Source organism: Molothrus ater, chromosome 6, assembly GCF_012460135.2.
Source record: "Molothrus ater isolate BHLD 08-10-18 breed brown headed cowbird chromosome 6, BPBGC_Mater_1.1, whole genome shotgun sequence".
In the NCBI taxonomy this organism is placed as follows: Eukaryota; Metazoa; Chordata; class Aves; order Passeriformes; family Icteridae; genus Molothrus; species Molothrus ater.
The window spans coordinates 54,709,600-54,730,412 of NC_050483.2; the positions used below are offsets into that span (position 1 = coordinate 54,709,600).

A 20,813-nucleotide genomic window follows, 5' to 3' on the forward strand; every position below is an offset into this window, starting at 1 on the left:
ATGGATGCAATCTAGCTTTTCCAAGGGAAAAGGTGACCCAATGAACCATGAAACTTAATGATTCCTATAAAAACCCCAAAACTTCCTATTTTGGAATATTACCTATGGCATTCATTCGTACACTTTTGATTGCAAACACAGTTTATAATTGAGTGGTTGAAGAAGAGACATTTTTGCACTAAGTCCCTGTCACACTGAAAAAATATCCAGAGCTTCATGTATACAGAGCAAAAGCAAAGAGTTCCACATATTCATAGAGAAAGAAGGATGAACTTGGGAAGGATTTAGTCATCTCTTAAGGGCACCTTTTGTTCCTTTGCTGTTTTATAAGCCCATTCTTTACCTCACCACCTGTAATGAAATAAGAACACAGGGATAGTCAGGGACTGCTTTGCAGCACTGAACAGAGCAAGTCAGAGTCACACATATTTTTTTCACAGTAAGAGCAATATTCTAAGCTTGATACAAGCACCAGCCTTGGTGCTGAGAATAGAGGAAGAGCAAAGACAACCTCTACTCCCCTCATGCACAAGAAACCTCCTAAAGGTCACTACTAGACTGCCCAGGACGGCTCACAAGCTACTGTGAACTGTTCTTCAGGCTCATCCTTTCTCCAGTGCATCCGAAGCACTAGGACAGCCCCCCAGCACTCAATGGCAATGAGACAGTTCAATTCACTCACACATACCATATCTCTAACATAAATTCCTCTGCAAATTTGTCACATGCTAACCCCATCCCTTTTGTTTAAGATTCCCCACATCTAGAACTGCAGCTGATGTCCTCTGCAGCTTTCAAGGCAGTGACTGAAATGCCTTTCAACCTTTAGCTTGTTCTTGGAAAGGTATGGGCAGAGTGAGTTATTTTGCTGGATACATTAACTTGCCATGCAAGCACAGTCTGATCTGAAGAATAATAATTACGTGGCCTGCTGGAGAACAAACCAGACAACAGCAAATGGCCAAAAGAAAAATTGAGCTCAGCAGGTGTTTCAGGTTAACATCAGGTCTTGGAAAGAGCATCAGGGAAGAAAAATTAACCCAGAACTACTCATGGCTTAGAAAAATCACAAGAGTCCATTTATTAGTGTGCCTCATAATGCAGTTCTTGTAACAGAGAGGATTCTGGCAGCACCATAATGCTTTGCACATGTGCATCAGCAAGAAGTTGAGATGCAAGAGCAACATCTGTAAAAATAAATCAAGATGAGACAAAACTACTGAATAAGGTGAGATGAGGCATGTGGAGACATAGAACTAATTTAAGAGCAGCACAGAAATAGGATCTGCATAAAATTGATCAAGGTTAATTTGTGGAAGTCAGAAAGTTTACTTTTTGTTTGTTTATCCTCCTAAATTTATTAATCTTGTTTCACGTATCTCAGTGTACATAAGTCACTCATCACATGAAGGAGGCATCAAATCATTCTTGGATTTGGCAGGGAAAGAGCACTACAAAATTGAACATTTGCCTGTGTTTTTTTGGTGAATCTGCAGAGGAACAACTCCTGATATGGGACAAGTCCCATTGTTCAGAACAGTGGTTGATGACCACTGATGTGCCCCTTGCTACTTCAGTACTGGGAAGAAGCAGAATTGGCACCTTTGGGAGCAGTCAGCCAGCTCATGACCAGATGACAGAACAGCAGTGACCTTATTCCAAACACATATAAACCTATTATCTCTTCTTTTGAGAAAGATAACAGAATTAGATTATAAGGACTGACTCAGCTGAGAGTTATTTCTGTCACGATGAAGACAAGCAAATACTCCAAAAAAAAAAAAAGGCAATAAAAAGTAGCTGTATGATGACTGGAGCAAAACCTCTGCTAGAATCTAGAATTCTGCGTCAGATGCTGATAGCTACTAGGAAAAATTAAACTTTTATATTCCATATTATCTTACAGGAATTCATCTTTTACTATGTAAAATATCATATACAAAGGAACTGTTAGAGAAACTGGAACAGACCTCAACTGAGATTGGAGCATGACATGTAAAAGCTCAGAATGGCTGCACAGTAGAGAAAGGTATTCTTTCAAAATCCAGCTCAGTTGGGAAATGACACCTCTTCAGGCATGCTCAGCCAGCCCTCTTCTCACCCCAGGAAGCCAAGCTCTGCTCAGAGAAGGCTTCACTGAGCAGCCAGGAGGAGAACCACTGCAGAACAGGCACGTGGAACACACAGAACATCCCGAGCTGGATGGTGCCCACAGGGATCATCCAGTCCAACTGCTGGCAGCTAAACACAGCCCCTGTGCTCTGCAGGGAGAGCTGGAGGGGTCCCTAAGGCCCAGGGGACAGCACCTCCTCTGCAGGCTGCCCATGGCTCAGGAAGTGCTGGCGCTCAGTGCTGCACGCTGGGGTTACGGGAAGTACCGGGAATTAAACCTGGACTTTCACTCCTCCTCTCTTTAGCCTGGTCACACCTGAGCTCCAAGCACTTAGAAAGCAAACAACAATGTGCAGTATCTTACACACAATGAGGGAATCATTTTATTAGATTATGGAAGACAGCAGCATTACAGTACAAAAAGTTACAAGAGTAGCAGAAAAAAAGTGTTTTTGGTTTAAATACTCAGGATTATACTGGGGAACATGAGAAGGATAGTACCCTTTTCTAAACTAACTCCTAACCAGGTTATCAAAATAAGTTTTGAATATTTAGCACAAGTAAAAAAGTTACAACAAACATCATTATAAAATGCTTTAATAAATAGTTTCTTTTCTGAAAGGTTTTTTTTTTAAGAACATGTCAAAGAAATGTACTAAAACAGATGATCCTGCAAAGCAAATCCTGCATTCCTGTATAAAATAACTGGTTTCAAAACATTCATGTTTACATTGTTCGTGGGCCAGAGTTTACACTCTCAGACATCCGTTCTTCTCAGTGGTAGGGTAACTAGGTATATGTAGTGTTATGCTTCTTCAGTAATTAAAATAAACTTATAGTCTGCCCATTTAACAGCAATAATAAAAGCCTTAAAAAAAAAAAAAAAGCATAAGCCTTCCAAAACATTTAACCATTTCTACTGAGGTACTCCCATCCTCTGAGCTTGCCAGCCTTTTTCCTTTAGAGCGAAAGATGAATAAAGCACAACAGAAACAACACTGAGGAAAATATTGTTCCCTTCATTAGGCCTGTATTTAAACGCAAAAAAAGTAATACCACATGTAATTAACATATTCACAAAAGAAAAAACAATGCCTCTCTATGTTGGTACTGTACAGTAGATGCACCCGTTAGTGTTCTTGAGATGGGCTGAACATGGGGATAAACAAACATTTCTGGATCTATTTACACGTAAGTGGTTATGCTCCTATGTAAATACAAATGACCAACAGATTCCTAACATTGATTGTATTAACATCATTTTCTAATCTGGACATAATACCAAAAAAAAGTCTTATAAACTGCCATAGAACCTCCTTTTCTGCAACATAAATTAAAAGGAATGACATGTAAAAAAAAAAAAAGACCAAAATATTTAACTTATTAAATCAAATATACAGAGTGATTCATTTAATATGTACATATTTACAAAAAAGCACTTTCACTATTAGAAAATAAACTGTGTCAGTTGGGGAACCTAGAGTTCTCACAATTTTACTATATTGATATGGCAGTCTTTGACAGTTGCTATAGAAAAAGTTTAATCTCAAGGCACTTGTCACATGCTTCAATACTGCAATTCTAAAGTAATTCAACAGAAATAAAAAGGCCACTTTTAAACCACAGTTGAAAGATCTCTATAATTTTTTTTTTGTTCCTATTACAAAGTGTGTAAGGCAAATTTGGAAAAAATCTTACAGAAGCTACTAACGTAACAAGTGCAGTGAGCTGCCATTAATAGAGATTCAAAGTCAAGAAAGCAGTTTAAAGTTCACACAATTTCCTCAACCAGGAGGTTTTAAAGCCACCATTAAATTAGAGCAAGTAATAAAAAGAAATACATTCTGTAAACAGTGTACAGTCTTTTGTAATAAACTTTACACATATTGAAAATACAACCTCTCCTCTGCCACACAGCGAGTGTATTATAAGTAAACTTTACAAAAATAGCAACTATCAAAGATTACTCATTTTTTTTCATCTGACAGTCATTGAATAATTTATACAAGGCTAAAGAAACAAAATAAATTTTATTTATTATTTTTATTTATTTTTTTTACGCAAAATAAAGAAACTATGAACATTTGACTCCAGATATCTTTAGTCCTTGATGCAAAGTGGAGATGTCAATTTTTCCCCTCCCCAGCAGGCGCAGTCTGCCTACATCCCAAATACAGGTTAGTCTCTACTGCCTTCAAAGTTTGATGCATTCACATTTTTTACAGATCTGTTGTCCATTTTGCCTATTTGGTGGGATTTCTTTACTGGACTGCTCTCTGATGTGTCAGACACCTTTGTCGGCAAAGGCTTTGCGAGTTTGTGAGAGAGGAATTTGTCCATTTCCTCATCTCTTTCCTCCTCTTCATCCTCCTCTTCCTCATACTCTACATACTCCTCCACTGCATCACAAGTTCTCTTTTGAGGAGATATGAAGTTTTTGCATTCATAACGAATGTCTTTGTTACTGTAAGATCTGTCTATAGGATTTCTTATGGGATTTAAAGGTGCCCACTGGTTATTGGCACCCTCTTCTCTGGGAGGACGGCTTCTCTCTCTCTCTTTTCTCCTCTTCCGAGTCCACCACACGCAGATGATGATACAAGTCAGCCACACAATGCTAAACACCGCACAAAGAATTGGAACCAAATAATCTGGAGGGCAAATGGAAAGAAATAAAGTCTTGTGTTAACAGAACAAAATATATAGCACTGGACAATTGCAAGAGAAGGATCCATACTTGACTACAGGTGATCCCCTCAACCATTTTTAGGAAGGAAGGAAGATGTTTTTACAGCACAATAACAACTGCCTGAATGCACCAGGTCCATTTGAAAGTGCTCTTTACTAGTTTAGTTTTACATGATTAATGATGAGGGAGGAAAGCTCCATTTGAGATCTTTTGTCCCCTCCAACAGACAAAATGGTTTTGATAAGTAGCATCTTTCTCTAGCATCTATGCAAAGTTGGCCAAGAAAACCTGAGTAATCCTGCTACGACAAGGTTTTTATTCTAAGAAAACTCTTACCCTAGCAGGAGGCAGACAATGGAGTACTGTACACCTAAGTTGCTCTAGAGTACTGGCACTTGCACCTGCATTTATCATCAGAAAGAACAGTCCTTTACCATCAGTGTCTACAGACATTTATGTATCAATGATCTCCAAAAACATCCAGGTTAGGGCTACGTAACCAAATGGGTCATGAATTCTTCAGCAAGCTCCTTTTCTACCTCAGGATGAAATATGAGAATATTTGCCCTAGGGAGAAGAGTCTTCACTGCTCAATGAGCAAACAAAAGTTGTTGAGGCAATTGCTTTTCTCCAATCTCTCAATCCAAATCTCACTATAGTGTCCCCCCACATAGACACAGATTATTTCTCTAGGAAAACATTTCTGGAAATTTTACATATATTTGGATTTCTTCTGCCCCCCTTCCTCAAGAGCTGTACAGCTAGGAGAGAATAACAGCTTTTTTCTGTTCTTGATAAGCAAAAACTCACACATGGTAAGGGGCAACAATAGATGAGGTGCCTTTTTTTATATAGAGCAAGGGGATTGTTCAACAGCTCTGCAGACAAATGCTGTCAACCCACCACTCTAATGCCTGATCCAAACATAAATTCCCTCAGCAGTTTTAAGACATCTGCTTACAGAATAACCTGGAAATGACTATACAAAAACAACCAGTGTTTCAACACCACAGTCCTTCCCTCCAATGTTCAAGTGCCTTCTGAGCACATTCTTATGCGGAATGTGACACATTCTCAAACGTTTCCTTTTGGTACAGGAAGGTGAGTACACTGCCAACATGGCTGGCCTCAAGGGATCTCAAAATTATATTTTAACAGTTATGGGAAGGGTTGCACTCACATGAATAACTGCTATTCTCTCCTGATTTTTCATAAGCAACCTAACATTAAATCATGAATGGGAGAAATACTTCAAAGAAAAAGGAGCTCTTCATGACAGCTTCTCCAAGATTAGAATACAAAGCTTGCATTCTCACTGCTATCACATCTATTATTTCATCATATGACCATGGATCCAAGTTCACTTAGTAACAGGTTCTTCATACAGAATTTTTGGCATACAGACTCCAAATTCAGACTACTTTTTCTTAAAGCTAGAGGAAATCAATGAAGCATCTAAATCATCAACTTCACCTAGACACTCAAACATCCCACGCAAATGAGATTCTCAACACATAGGGCTCTCAAGCACATTTTCTGATAGGTTTTCACCCACCTCAACCAATTAAGGGGCAGCAGTAAAACAAATACAATCCAAAACCAGGTTACAGTTTGCTTTATAACAACTCCACTTAAGAACTAAGGGCCAGTGGTCAATACTGAGCCCCCATATTAAAATGAGGAGTCTGGAAACCATTTTGCAAGAGGATCCAAATTAATTCACTATTTTAGGAGACTCTTTAAATCTTATTGAGGTGGGAGGCAAAGTAATCTGCAGCCCTTTAGCCCTAGAATTTAATAAGCAATCAGAAAAGCCAGAGGGCTGAGGCATGCCCAAATCCCAGCTCAAATCCTTATCTACTACACAACTGCTGTTTAAGGCAGGCACACTCCTTCAGGAAAGCTGAGGAAACAGAGCATTTGCCAAGACTTTAACAGATGAAAGGCATTTCCTAGAAGGAAAATGCAAGGGAAGTGGAACCAGGCAATCTCCTAATTGTTTAGACTATGGATAGAAGATCTTCCAGAAGATTATGTTGGGGAGGTCTAGGAAAACGTTGGGAGAGCCTCCTAGCATTGTAAGCTTTTCACTCTGGGGCTTGGTTGAACTTAAGCCTACCAGCGGTCTTCCACAAGCCCATCTCCTGCCTCCCCCAGGCAGGAACACAGGCATGCAAAACCTCCACTCGCTCAGTTTGGCACAGCTCTTGGAGATAAAGGTCTCCAATCACACCATATCCTCTTAAAGAGGAATGAATGCTGCATTTCAAGCCAGCTGTGCACTAGTGAGAAACACATGTTGAAAAGGAGAGCGAAGTTTTACATCATGGCCAAGTATTGGAAGAAACTAGACATCTTTAACTCTTGGTAAGGTAAATAAATAGCACATAAGCACTTCAGAAGAGATTGGTATCACACCACACCTTCTCTCTCCTGAATTTTCATTTCCTCACAGCCTCAGTACAGCAGCATCAAGGGCCGAGGCTGGTTTAAGGTTAACATAGGAGAACTGGACAGGCTTGGAACTGCACACAACAACCGCTGATCTTATGAAAGGTGTGCTTGGGCTGGAGAGCTGGGCTGGCAGTCAGAGCCAAAACCATGGCAAGAGTATCTGGGCATATCACTTAGGGATGAGGTTAAGTTTAAAGTAGCACACAAGGACAGAACCTTGATTTCAAAGCCGCTTTCTCTTCAGTGAGTAACAGCAACTAAAAACACAACCCAGTGGATCATTTTCTCCAATGTGTACAGAAAGATAAGAGAAGTCTGACAGCAGGGGAACAAAAAACACACCACAGATGAGGTATGCATTGGAACCTTACCTGATGATGAATTCCCAACAACGATGGTTTCCACTTTGACTTCAGTTACTGCCAGCATGACCGTGCTGTTCTGTCGCTTGGTGATGGCATTGACTATTGTGTTAGCAGCATTCTGAATGAGGCTGTTATCTTGTTCATCTCGGTGTGGGACAAAGGACTAAAGGGAGTGAAGGGGGAAAGCAAGAAGTTATTGCAGTCACCTAACCATGGAAATGTACTTTTTAAATCTAGCAACACTTTAATTGAGTTCACTCAGTTGAATTTGCCTGACAGTAGCTACAAACAGTTCTCTACAAGCTTACCACAGCAACAGCATTGCTGGCTCTACCCAAACTGCAGACGCAGTGTAAGACTTGGTGGGTAGCACACCTACTTGTTAATTTAACATACCTCAAAGCATAGGCAGTGACTTCCATGTTACTTAAACTGATGAGCTAAACTTAGTCATAGTTTGGAGCAGTTCAAGACATGTGGATTATCTAGATAGAAGCTTGGACTAATAACAGTCTGCTCTATTTATACCATACACTTTGGTCCCTGCATCATGGCTCAGCATGTTCTTTACAGTACTAGCAGAGACATACAGTCCAGCTTCTGCCTGGATAAACATTTACCATGAAGATTAACTCTTTCTTGAAAACTAAGCTATACACAGTAATGGAGGGATTGAGCTCTAAATGCATCTAAAATAAGTCTTTAGTTCATTAGGGCAACAGTTATTTTCATCTACTTGACTTGTACCTTGTTCCACTTCTCACTTAGTACCTCATGTTTAAAGAGCATCCCTGAAGCAGCCATGCACTAAATGCACAGCAGAAACCTCTTCACACGAACAATCCAGCCACGTGTAACCATAGCTCCTTACTGAGAAGGTCAAGAGCCCAAGATTTCTGACAGAACAAGTAGGCACCTGTTCACTAAATTTGGGCTGAACTGGTCTTTGAAGTAATTTATCATGAGCTTGTTGTAGCCATCTGTCATTAACAAAACCTGCAGTTTTAGCTCTCTGGCAGTGTAGGAAATTGTGAGATCACAAAATTGCTTTGCAGACAGGACTAGGCCACGGATTGGTCCACCTGAATTCAAGTAAAACAAGCTTGAACAACTTCTTCCCCAGCAAAAAGTAATAAGAAAACATATTTGTATACATATAGACACGCGTCTCATACTTACAATAGCAACTTCCACTGCGTTCTCTGTGGAGTAAGATGGATCACACAATATTATCAGAGTTCTGTCCCTAGAAACAGTCCTAGTAGCTGGTAAATACCGGATTTCAGAACAGATATTTTCTGTTGTAGTGCCCTGTTAGAAGCAAGGGAGATTGTGTTGTTTTAGTTGAAGAAAAAGCACATAAAAATAAGGATCTTCAGAGTTACAGTTGCTAAGAACTGATCAAGGCAGAAAAGATGGGAGCAAGAAAGGGCAGAAAAGTGAAGCACAGCATTTTGAATGAAGGGCAAAAAACTGAGCTTGCATGATTATGTTAGTACAGTCTGAACTTGAAATGTAAATAGTTCTTCAAGACTCAAGAAGACAGAATATTCAATACTAATCCAAATTTTGCCACATCCTTTAGACAAAGCTCCATTAAAAGCAACAGGAGTCTAGTAATAAAATTTCCAAGCTTATAATAGCAAGGAGTCATACTAGAAACCTTAATCTTGCATGCTGTGACATAGAATAGATCCCTACCTATATTGCCACACTTCATTAAGAATTCCATTCTCACCTGGGGGACTTTGTCTCCATTAAAAATTAAAGTAATTCTAGCACAGTCATTGTCCAAGTACCCAGAATTAGGCAGACACTTGATATTGATAGGCAGAGGTTCAGAGGCACTGCATTCTCCCCAGTCTGTGCATGGTGGCTGAAAGCATTTCATATATTTCTCCTGGCATTCTTGACCCATGGGACACTGGTTATTGGAATTATCCCAGTATTTGTGTAACAGACAAGGCTTTTTTCCACACCACACCTAGGAAATAAAAAGAATGAAGCACTGTTACAGGTAGTTGCTCTTATGCATCAAATCCAAATAAGCAATTCACACAGAAAAATATCTGTCTTTTGATACTGCTGTAGTTCCATTAGCAGATGGAGCTGCTCTTCCACAAAATTAGGACATTTAGTACAGCCACAAGAGTAAAAATCTGTGCAAAGATAATCTGAGGAACCACTGACTGGGCATATCTCTTAGAAGCTTATGGATCTGTCCCACTTAACTGAGTTATATAGAAACTTAGCATTTATTTTAATCTGGTCCTCTAGGCTTCTAAGATATAGCAAGAGCAACATTGCCATGAAGAATTTCTTCAAAATTCATAACTGAGACCCCTGCCAGAGAATGCAGAATATGTGAAGACCTGATGCACATTGGTGATAAGCACAACCACTCCAACCATGCTCCCAAAAGGTAACAGTTTGCTGGTACCCACAAATTACTGGGGTGCAGCAATTTCCAAACACAGCTCCATGCCAGGAACTGGACTTGGATGATCCTTGGGGATCCCTTCCAACTCAAGATATTCTACAATTCCACATAGCCCTTAAGATCCTACATAGTACTGCACAGCTATTAGGAACTTAGGGATTTCTTAAAGCACAATTGTCTGCAAGAAAGTGCAAGTGTTCCATTACACATGGAAGAAATCCACACGTGGATGAGTTGAATTTAAGGCACATGTTCAATCTGCATTTAGGTCTTTCTTTTGCTCAGTCACAAAACCACCAGGATCTAGTCCACTATAAATATACAAAGGTTGAAAGCTGTCAGTTCATAAAGTTACTGAAGAACAACACAAAAATACTGAACAATACAAAAAGGCAGTTAATACTCAGTGAAAAATTTCTTCCTACATGTCCTCCACCTTGGAACTCATATTTCAGTAAATTAGGAGTTCTAAAACTGTGTTTGCAAAGCTTCAGCAGTGTGATTTATTTATCCTTTATTCCAGCTCATATTTTATTTTCTACAACAAGTGGTCTAGAGAACCTGTTCTAGCAGGTTGACAGCAGGACAGTAACTTATGCATTAAAGAAAATCCATAACTACTTTTACAGGAAGCCACTTTTTTTGTTAAAAAAAAAAAGCCAAAGAAAATTTAGAGGAGACAAAGACTAACTGGTATATGAAGAACAATGAGTTTGTTTCAGCCACAGGAATTTAAGAAAATAGGCCAAAATGCCTACCTTGGTGCAGTCAATACGTCCATCCAAACAGTGGCAGCTGTTGCACTCCTGTTCCCACCGGCTGCCATGGGGAAAGGTCATTCCTTTAAGCCAGCAAGGCTTTCCAATTCCAATCACTAAAGAAAAAGAAAAACCCAAACAAAAAGCACATTCAGACACTTCACCTCTTCAAGTTATATAATAAATACTATACAAATTTAAATTAAAAATATTGGCTACTATTCCTTACATATCAGACTACTGTATATAAACTTTATACTGGCTACATTGTGCCCTGTTGTGTTTTGGGTAAAGGTTAACAGCAGATATCAGAATACCTTCTTGGCATCTAGGACCAACTCTTCCAGGGGGACAAGTGCATCGGTATCCGTTTATTTCATCTATACAGGTGGCACCATACCCACAAGGAGAAGACTGGCATTCATCAATATCTGGACAGAAAATAGGTAAAACTCAGTGACAAGGACACAGGACATTGTAATTAATAATTTACTGAGGTGTAATCTAACAGTACCTTCTTTCTGTAAAAGCAAAGGACAGTGTGGCTACAGAATTAATCTTGTAATTAAACAGTTCTGCCATTTCAGCAATACCCCATAACAGATTTCTCATAATTGCACCCTAATTGAAGTTCTGGTAATCAAAACGGCAGTCATATGCTGACTCATCTCACAGAGCAGAGGTGTTGGACAGCTGAAGGTGTTAATGCCTTGTCCACATTCAGCTACAGAACAAGTCCCACATCCTGTTCTGGCACTAATCTCAGACATTTAGGCTTCACACAAAAGCATGTGTTTGCATGAAGTTATCAGAGTGCAAGACCTGAACAATGATGTTGCTCAACAATGCTCAAAGAAGTGACTTGCTGCAATACAACTGACCGAAAAGGCAGAAGAGTAACAGTTCAGTTTGTAACACACATTTGATGAACATTAATAACCTTGAAATAGTGAGTAGATTAATTTAATACATAGATACTTAGCATAAAAGCCTCTTTAAAAAAGCCTTCAAAGGGGTTAGCCACAGAAAACCATGGGAAAAGGCAGGGAAGCATGGTCCATTCAGATGGACAGCAATGTGTCATTTGTTATCCTGGGGAAGTGACCAATACTGATTTGTGCAACAGAAACCAGCTCATCAAGCTGTGAGCCACAGGCACCAACTGCTTCATTTTCAACCAGAAATCTCTCCTTCAAAGCATCTTCTGAAAGTTTTCTTCCATTGAGTATGAATGCCCTTTCCAACCCCAGAGAAAACTGTCTAAACACCAGTTCTTGTCTGATACATAGTATCAGCTCATTTTAAAGTACAGAACTTTGAAAGTGAACATGACAAATAGCAGCAGTGAGACTGTTACACTTGTAGGCAATGCAAAGCAATCCAACAGATATAGAAGGGCTTTGGGTTCTATTTTAACTTCCTTCAAAACTGCAGTAAGATCTAAATTTCAACTCTTTCCTGTCTTCACACTATATAGGTTTAAGATTCTCCAGTCTCCATATACTGAAAAAGGTGATTTAACTCTGTTTCTGAGTCAGCCACAAAAGGCATTTTTTTCAGAGCTACTCCTTCCATCTATACTAGTCTAAACAAGTAAAAAAATGTCTGCAGCTCCATTATAAAGGCACAGTATTTGTATTTGTGACATCCTAGCCTTAAGGGGAAGAGAAGCAGGCAAGGAGAATTCAATATCCCTTTCTGGGTATCTGGATCTAGACACACAATGATTGCTATGCCTCCTTCTGTACTGAGATACCACTAAGCTGATGCTTCCACAAGTGCTGCCCTCCAACCAGAAGTGCTGGCTTGTTTGCTCTATGCCAGAATGAGGATGAAGTCTCAACTTGAAAGCACATCACCATACTGGTGGAGTGGAAGGACCAAGCCCAGAAGCCTTGAGGCTACAGAATATTCAAAGTCTGAACTTCCAAAGCAGAAAGTAAAAAAAAAAAAAGGTATATATCCATTCAAGTCAAAATGGTAAAATTCCTTCAAAAAGACAAAACCACAACAACCCCCAAAACACAACCAAACAACAACCCCCCCCATCAGCTTGTTCCACAACACTTCAAAATACTTTTAGGGTCTGTTTTTCTCATTCTTTTTGGCCTCTGCCCTTCAGAATAATTGCAGTGTAACAGGTTTGTTTTCTAGCTTTGAAAGTCCTTTATCACACTTCTGTTATTCATGTGCCAGCACTACACTCAATGTTTTTGTTTCCATTTGGAATGTCTCAGTGCATTCTGGTTTCTTACATTAAGTGGAACACATTCAGATATATGTCATCTTTACCAACAAGATATTTATCAACAGAGAACTATTTAAAATTTAAGCTTCTATGAAGCCAGCACCCCAGAAACATCAGAATTATCCAAGAAAATCCAGCAATCAAGTCTTGAAACATGATTTAAGCTAACTTATTTCAGTGCCATGCAATGAAATGAGTAACAGAACATAACCTGCTATTATTTACAAGGTATCGATACCTGGCTAACAGGTGGCTTCTGCTTCATTATTTGGAATTCAGCTGAGCTAATGTAAAAAGGGTCACCAGGTATTCTTTCCAATTTGTGCAGAGTGGTACAACCATGCAGGTACTTACTGATTCTGCAGTCAGGACCAGCAAAGCCAGGGGCGCATTCACATCGGAACCAGTTCACTCCATCAACACAGATCCCTCCATTGTAACTGTGAATGAAAAAGGGTGCTCAACAAGCCATCCACATTGCTTCATTGGTCAATTAAAGCTTTGTTAATTAAAGCTTCTGCTGCTCTTTAGGGGGACAATTTATTTCTATCAAGAGCAAAACCATAAAGCTAGATAAACAATATTGCTTAGCAAGTCAGCAGCTAAACAGCAACATCCTACAGATGCATGAGGAAGCACATCCAAGGAGGCAGAACAGCACTTTCCAGTGAATACAAAGAAAGCACTAGGTTTTCCAAATTTGGTTGTTTTTTTAATACATGAAGCACAGATGATGGCATCAGACTGGACAACTGAGAAAGATAAGGCAGATTGTTTCATCCACGTCAGTTTTTTCCCCCTTCAACCATAAATATCAGCCTCTGTATTTAAAATATTCCCACTTTATCTCCCAAAAATTCAGTTTTGTTTTTAAACATGTTTATACATAGTAATTGGTCCAACAGGACATTTTTATATTATTTAAAATCATTAACTGTAAACTAACAGGTTTTGATTTCTCATTTTTTACTCTATCTAATTACAAATGCTTCAAATGTTATTGTACATGATTCACTTCCTATTATTGTAATTTACTGGTCAGTTCCACCATGGAGACTACACTAAAATACTTTTCTTTGTTCATACGTGAATCAACTCAAGATGGTTTTGTGGTCTTTGGTGCTGTCAAGGAATATGGCACAGCAAAAAAAATGGTTATAAGATATTTTACAGAGGCTGGCTTCAATTATTTTAGAGTTAAATTGGTTCCAATCTGTAATGTAAATCCATATTACTGCGCTCATTTGTATTTTCACAATAGGTACAGGACTGGAGTTCATGTACTTACCATGGATGAGGGTTGCAGTCATTGGTGTCTAGAAAAAAGAATATTGGCTAGTGTAAATAGTGGCACAATTTATTTTCTAAAATATGAACACTATAGTTCAGAAGCCACTATATTTGATAAGAAATATACAGAAATGAATGTTTTCTTCCACACTTGAATAAAAAACTTCAATTTTCATATATATCAACAGTAGGCAGCATAAAAGCAGAACTCAAATTTAGAATTTCCCTCCCACTCCCAAAGTTACACCCTGGGGGAAAAAATAAAAATCAAGGTTGCAGGCTTTACTCCACCTAACCAATTCATTGTCTTGGTATGTCAAAGTAGTTAACAGCTACTCTCAGAGAAAATGGCTTATACACTACTGCCTGTCTTCCAGATACTCTTCATTATTAGAATTATTTTTTTTTCCTGCTCTGCATACATTTCCAAAATTGTATTTTTATAGAATGCTGAGAGTCTTATTTTGGCAGAGACTGGATGCAAAAAGCAGCACGACAAACTCTTCATTCATTACTCGAGCATCGTCTTCTTTACCTACCTCCCACTCTGAATGATTCAGATATTTTGGCACATGAACCCCATAAACTTGCTTTGTTTCAGTTAACAGCTCTCTGCCAGACACTCCCAATATCCCAGGGGGATGCAGGGGAAGAAAGAGAAAAGCCTTACTCTGTGTGCATGTGCGTCCTTCCCATCCTTCCTTGCAGATGCATGAGAAGGAATCCCCGCTGCCAACACACGTTCCACCATTCATGCAAGGGTTCAGAATACAGCTGCTGTTTTTAGCTTTGAAAACAGAAAAACTGTCTGTTAGCCCAGAAAACAAAGAGTACCTATCATCTGAGTATGTCAGTGTCACAATCCTAAACAGCATTTAAGTCAACAGTTAAAAACTTAGAAAATATCAAAAAAAGCCATCCAGAAATACTCAATCACACGACAGTGGCTCACCCACCTTCACCATGGTCCCAATTCAATTGTTTAACTGAACCATGAAATTTTAATAAAAAGGAATTACCTCCTTTCTGCCCCATTTATGTAAGCATTCTTCAAGTACTGCTAAATTATTACTTTGGCAGTGAGTTACCCAGGCTGTGAGGTGTTCTTTGCAATAAAATACAAGTATTTAAAGATCAGGTTTTGGTTAAAAAGCTGCAATTGTATCTAAAAAGTAGAAAAACTCTACTAAATTATCTTCATTTTACTTCCTGATCATAATGGAAGTTTCATTTTCAGAAAGATGCAACACAGATACTACATTCAGTCTCCAAAGGGAAAAAAACCAAAATCAAGTAGTTCCCTACAGCAGGCATTAACCCTGCAAATCCCTCAGGAAGAACCTCCTAATTTCATTTTTCCTGAGTATGCCTGCTCATACACCTCATGATGACAAACCTTGGGACTCTGCAAGCCAAGCAGGGAATAAATTCCCAGGAAAATCTTTACACAGGGCCTCTAAAGACCAAAAGAAAAGTCAAGACACAAGCCCCTGTTTTCTAAAACTGCTTAGGAGAGAAGCTATGGAAAAGACCATGTAAGAAGCCAGAGAAGAACTGTTTCCTAAAAATCAGTATCATGTCAGATAAGTGGAAGAAATTACTGAAATTTCAGTCACCACCTAACTGGAACAGCTTTGAACTGGTCAGCCAAAACAGTGTGTCTGTTTACTAAACAGTTGTTTATTTAAACATTTCTCTGCTCCATCTGTAGAAAATTTTAGAAGCTTACCAGTGTTGCAAGTACTTCCTATCCACTCTGGAGGACAGGAGCAGCGGAATGTGTCCCCATCATCATAGCACGTCCCACCATTACTGCAAGTGTTTGCATCACACTGGTATTCACCTACACACCACAACAAAGCAGTTGTAACTTCCATTGGTCTTGTTGAAGGTACTTTTAAATCACAAAATTAAAGAGACTTCATATTTAAATGCACCAGTACCAGAAACACATTGTTCTGCTGCTGTATTACAATAAACAACCCAAAGAATGGAAGCTAAGGACATCTCTCACGAAACCGTTTCACTACATGAAGGAATACATTTTTTAAATGTTCCATTTTGTGACTGGGAAACTGGAAGGGGTAAGGAAAGTGCACCTATTTTTTCCCACTGTGATTGTTTTATTTTAAATTTCAGGAACTCCAGTCCCACGAGAAGAAAATAAATCTTTGGGTACTCTAAAGATCAAAGCAAGGAACACTTACGTGAGTGACAAGTTTTGCCTTTCCAGTCATTCTTGCACTCACAATAGAAGTCATTTACCAAATCAATGCATCGGCCACCGTTGTGACATGGGTTAGGAGAACAGTCATTGAAATCTAAAAAAAAGTTACTCAAATTAGATGATCTAGCCCAGCCAAGGCCATGAGAAAACAAAACAAAAAAAATCTCTTTATAAAGAAAATACATTTTGTACTACCTAGGAAGAGGTATTATTATGAGGTTATCTTTATACAAGCAAGGAAAATACTGTGATTTAGTACAGAACAACATGAATTATAACTTTCTGACTGCCTAGAAGGACCATTCAGTATGGCTTCCCAGTAAAGCACCAAAGTAGCTTTGCTTTTACAAACAGCAAATTGTATCCTGAACTTCAGAAGGAGCTTTCTAGTAGGGACCACCATGTCCTGTAAAGGAGCACCAGCACAGGACATGCTGGGAGATCAAAGAGACAATTAAGGCTCCCTTGTTCTGTTCTGTTTTAAAACACAGATTTACAGCCATTAGAGGTGGGTTAGCTACATACATACATATGTGCACATATTACAAAATTATGGATTTTAGAGAAAGCGCCTTTCACTTAAGACAAACATTTTAATAGGGGAAACATAACTATTCCAGAACAGATTTCATCTAGACCACACAAAAGGCTCTTCTGACAGCAATAGCTGCCAAAAGCTGCTCAGAATGTATTTCACATCTTAATTGATGCATGTCCTGCAATAAGTCTCAGCAAGTCCTTGCCATCATGTTTTAGAACAGGCTTCATTCAGAGCAGAAAAATAAACAACTGCAGTTTCCTCTGAGGTGTCTTAACCATGAACTGGCCCAGTTCACTTCCTGGCCAACACTCTTGCCTATCCCCAGGACAAAAAGATTTCTCCTCCTGAAATAAATGCTGAACTATACCAAAGAATCAGATTCTGCTCCTATTAAAGGAACTGAGGCTTTTAGAGCAGCTACCTGAAGGTATTTCTGAAAATATTTCTGCAAATAAGACAATTATGAACAGAGAAACTACCCCATTATTAAGCACATACCAACCATCTCTGTTACAGCAAGGCTGCATCATTTGGCCCTGCAACACTGAGCAGTACTCACTTGTGTCACACAGCTCTCCTTCCCAGCCACTTGAGCAGAAACATCTAAATGAATCAACTTCATCAATACATGTCCCACCGTTCTTGCAAGGTTTCCCAAGACAGTCATTGATATCTGCAACAAAAAGTCAACAATTATTGCTCAAGGCTGTTTTCACCTACTCAGAGGAGTGATCTACACTTGTGCCTCTAGGAAAAGCAGCACAAAGTTATTACTGCATTTGTACATGCAAAAGAAAAGCTTAAACATCTGCTTTCAAGCCTGATAGGGTTTCTGGCTGTATTGTCTCTCATGGAGCAAGTTAAGTCCAACCAGAGCATTACACTTACCTGGCAAGAATATCCAGGGGTTTAAAAACACCCAGACCAGCAATACAAGTCCTGGTCCCCTCTTTGTGTTCTCATTTTGGAGAAATCTGAGGCTTGTAAGATTGTGCATAAAGGTAGTGGCTACAAACACATTTACACTGAAGCTGGACTAAAACCAGTGGAGGAAGTGTAAAACCACTACAGAGACTGCTACCAGAAGAAACAATTTCAAGCAGTACATCTGAAACAGCACCTTACGCAACTTTACTGAAATCTAAATGTTTTATTTTATGTTGCAGAGCTTCAGAACATTACCTTTCAAATAAATTTATAGCAAAAAGAATAATCTTTTACAAGCTCCTACTTACTTTCATGACAGTATGTTCCAGTAAAACCTCTGTCACAGGCACAAGTGAAATTCCCTCCTGGCTGACTAATGCACCGTCCATGAGGCCCACAAACATTGGATGAAATGAAACGAATTCCTTCTTGGGTAGCATTAGTGAAGACTTCTATTGTACAGCTGTCTATTACTGAAAAAGAAGTGAGGTCTTTAGGCTAATGATCTGTATCACCAACCAGATTTTAGTTTTAAAAGAAGTTTTACAAGAATTAAAACTAAATATGATTTTATGTTCGCTGTAAGTGACCATCCAGCTCTTCATAAATGAGGAGCACATCCTCTCATTGCCTCACTGTTTTATGAAGTCAAAGTGAGTACAATAAAAACATTTCTGCATTATACTATTCCCCAAAATGCCTTTTTTTTAATGTACCACCATCAAGACAGATTTATGGACAACAGCAGGTACCTTTACAAGAATTGTTCTTGCAGTGGTCCTTGAGATGAGAACAATTTTTTCCATCATAGTCATCAGGGCAGGCACAGTAATAATCTCCTCCCAGATCATAACATTTAGCCCCATTCTGGCAAGGGTTAGGTTCACAGAAATCAATATCCATCTGTAAGACAGAGACCACAGTTAGCAGCAGCTGCTTCATTTCCCAGGAGTAAGCAGCATTATCTGCTTTGCCAGAGACACAGATGAAGCTAATGTACAAGGAACCTCAAGTTTTAAGGTTTATGAATCATAAATATTGCATTCCACCCTGCAAGACAGAGAAACTTCAGCTTACTCTAGTCTATCCTAATACAAAGCATTTCTGACACTGCTAAAAAAATACTCCTTTGGAGGAGGCTGAATAAGCACATTTGCAGTAACTCAGTGAATAATTACTTAAGCCATTAGGAGACACCTTACTGCAACTTCTCTGGATCATTATAAGTCACTTGTCTGTCCTTCACACCCACGTACCAAGTGCCACAAGGCAAGCTAAACACCAGTGCACTTGCCAGCTTTCTGTCTGCAAGGGACTTAAAATGCACAGAACCTGAACAAAATCCCATCCCCTAGAGCAAATTCTCTTCCTATCTCAATTAACACATAGAATTTATTATAAAACCACACAGCTTGGAAGGGACCTCTAGAGGTCAGCTACTTCCCACCTCCTGCTCAAAGTAGGTCTAGTTAGACCTGGCTTCTCAGGACCTTATGTTAAAAAATACCATCACTACACCACTTTACACATAGTTACATGAAATGCACTTTGAAATCTGACCATCTGATCCTGAGATCAAAATTTAAACCTTGCCTTCATAGTGCTATGTTTAACATAGACATTGCTGTGGCAAAACAATTCTGCTGCTTTCTGCTTTAGACTGACACACAAGATCACTGATTTGTGATGCCCTAAATTGGTCTCAAAATCCACAAAGCAACCTCAAAAGGGATATTTTTACATCACAGTGTCTTTCCTCCAAATTATTTTTCTTGAGGATGGCTTTTCTCCCCTCCAGTCAGTTTTTCCTTCTTCACACCTCTCTTGGGAGAAAGATAATTTCATGTCTGTAAAGTTGAAAAGCTAAGTCTAGTAGAGGTTTTAATCCCTATTTTTAGCAGTTCAGTAGCTAAATAGGAGAAAAATGCCAAACTAGCCAAAGGAGAAGGAACACAAATGGTGTTAAGTATTTAATTCAGAGGAGCACATACAATTCCAGTCACAACAGAAAATTTTTAGCAAATCATTTCGTGCTCTTACACAGAACATTCAAAGCAAGCTATAAAAAAATAGCTATGGTCTGAGAAAGATTCTCAGATCTCCTCTATCAGATGTCTCCATTTGTTTCCTTCCATTAGTGTAAATTTCCCCTTCCCAATGCAAGTTCAGTAGCTGGTACTTTAGCATCTGGAATCAATGGTAGATATTTCCTGCAGCACACAAGGCAAGCAGCCAACTCCCCCCTATTATTCAAGCACATTTGTTAAAACTTTAATTACACAGTATTGTATGAATCAGCCCAGAGTAGAGCACTGAAGTTATGATCCTTATGCAGAAACAGTTCATGAGCTATTAGGTGCTGCACCAGTTTGATTAAACTGGTGCAGCACCTAATATGGTATCTGCAGTCCTTTTAAATTTTGAATAAAATGAGGGTACTGCTTCTTTAATGATGCAAATAATGTAGAATAAAATTAGTTCAGTGTTTAAGAGAGATCACTCCAATATCCTCTACAAAAATTTCTGGAGCAAATCCAACAAAATTCTAGCCTAGTGCCTCTACTTGATACTAAGCATAACATCCAGATGAATTTGACTATCAGCAAAAGCCAGAAAGTGAATACTTAATGCAAAATAATTTTACCCTGAAAAGCCTAATGTCCTCCCTAGAAAAGAGGAATATCTTCTTTACCATTAATTACTTCAGGAATTACCACTAAGACTTCAATATTTCAGATCTGAGTCCTTAAGCACTAGAACTC

At 38.9% G+C, this 20,813-nt stretch overlaps 1 protein-coding gene across 1 annotated transcript in view; it reads right to left on the reverse strand.

Moving 5' to 3' along the window:
- Positions 1-2,472: 2,472 nt before the first annotated feature.
- The window catches only part of JAG2 (jagged canonical Notch ligand 2), a 68,591-nt gene continuing 50,250 nt past the window's right edge, over positions 2,473-20,813 (reverse strand). Inside the window, exons 13-26 of the mRNA XM_036384504.1 lie at positions 18,804-18,954; positions 18,360-18,524; positions 17,684-17,797; positions 16,564-16,677; positions 16,086-16,199; positions 15,027-15,143; positions 14,355-14,382; positions 13,421-13,506; positions 11,136-11,249; positions 10,819-10,934; positions 9,359-9,604; positions 8,800-8,931; positions 7,627-7,783; positions 2,473-4,763 (exon numbers count right to left, since the gene is read on the reverse strand). Coding sequence (XP_036240397.1) covers positions 4,291-4,763; positions 7,627-7,783; positions 8,800-8,931; positions 9,359-9,604; positions 10,819-10,934; positions 11,136-11,249; positions 13,421-13,506; positions 14,355-14,382; positions 15,027-15,143; positions 16,086-16,199; positions 16,564-16,677; positions 17,684-17,797; positions 18,360-18,524; positions 18,804-18,954 — 2,127 coding nt within the window. The 3' untranslated portion in view covers positions 2,473-4,290. The remainder of the gene's footprint in view (positions 4,764-7,626; positions 7,784-8,799; positions 8,932-9,358; positions 9,605-10,818; positions 10,935-11,135; positions 11,250-13,420; positions 13,507-14,354; positions 14,383-15,026; positions 15,144-16,085; positions 16,200-16,563; positions 16,678-17,683; positions 17,798-18,359; positions 18,525-18,803; positions 18,955-20,813) is intronic.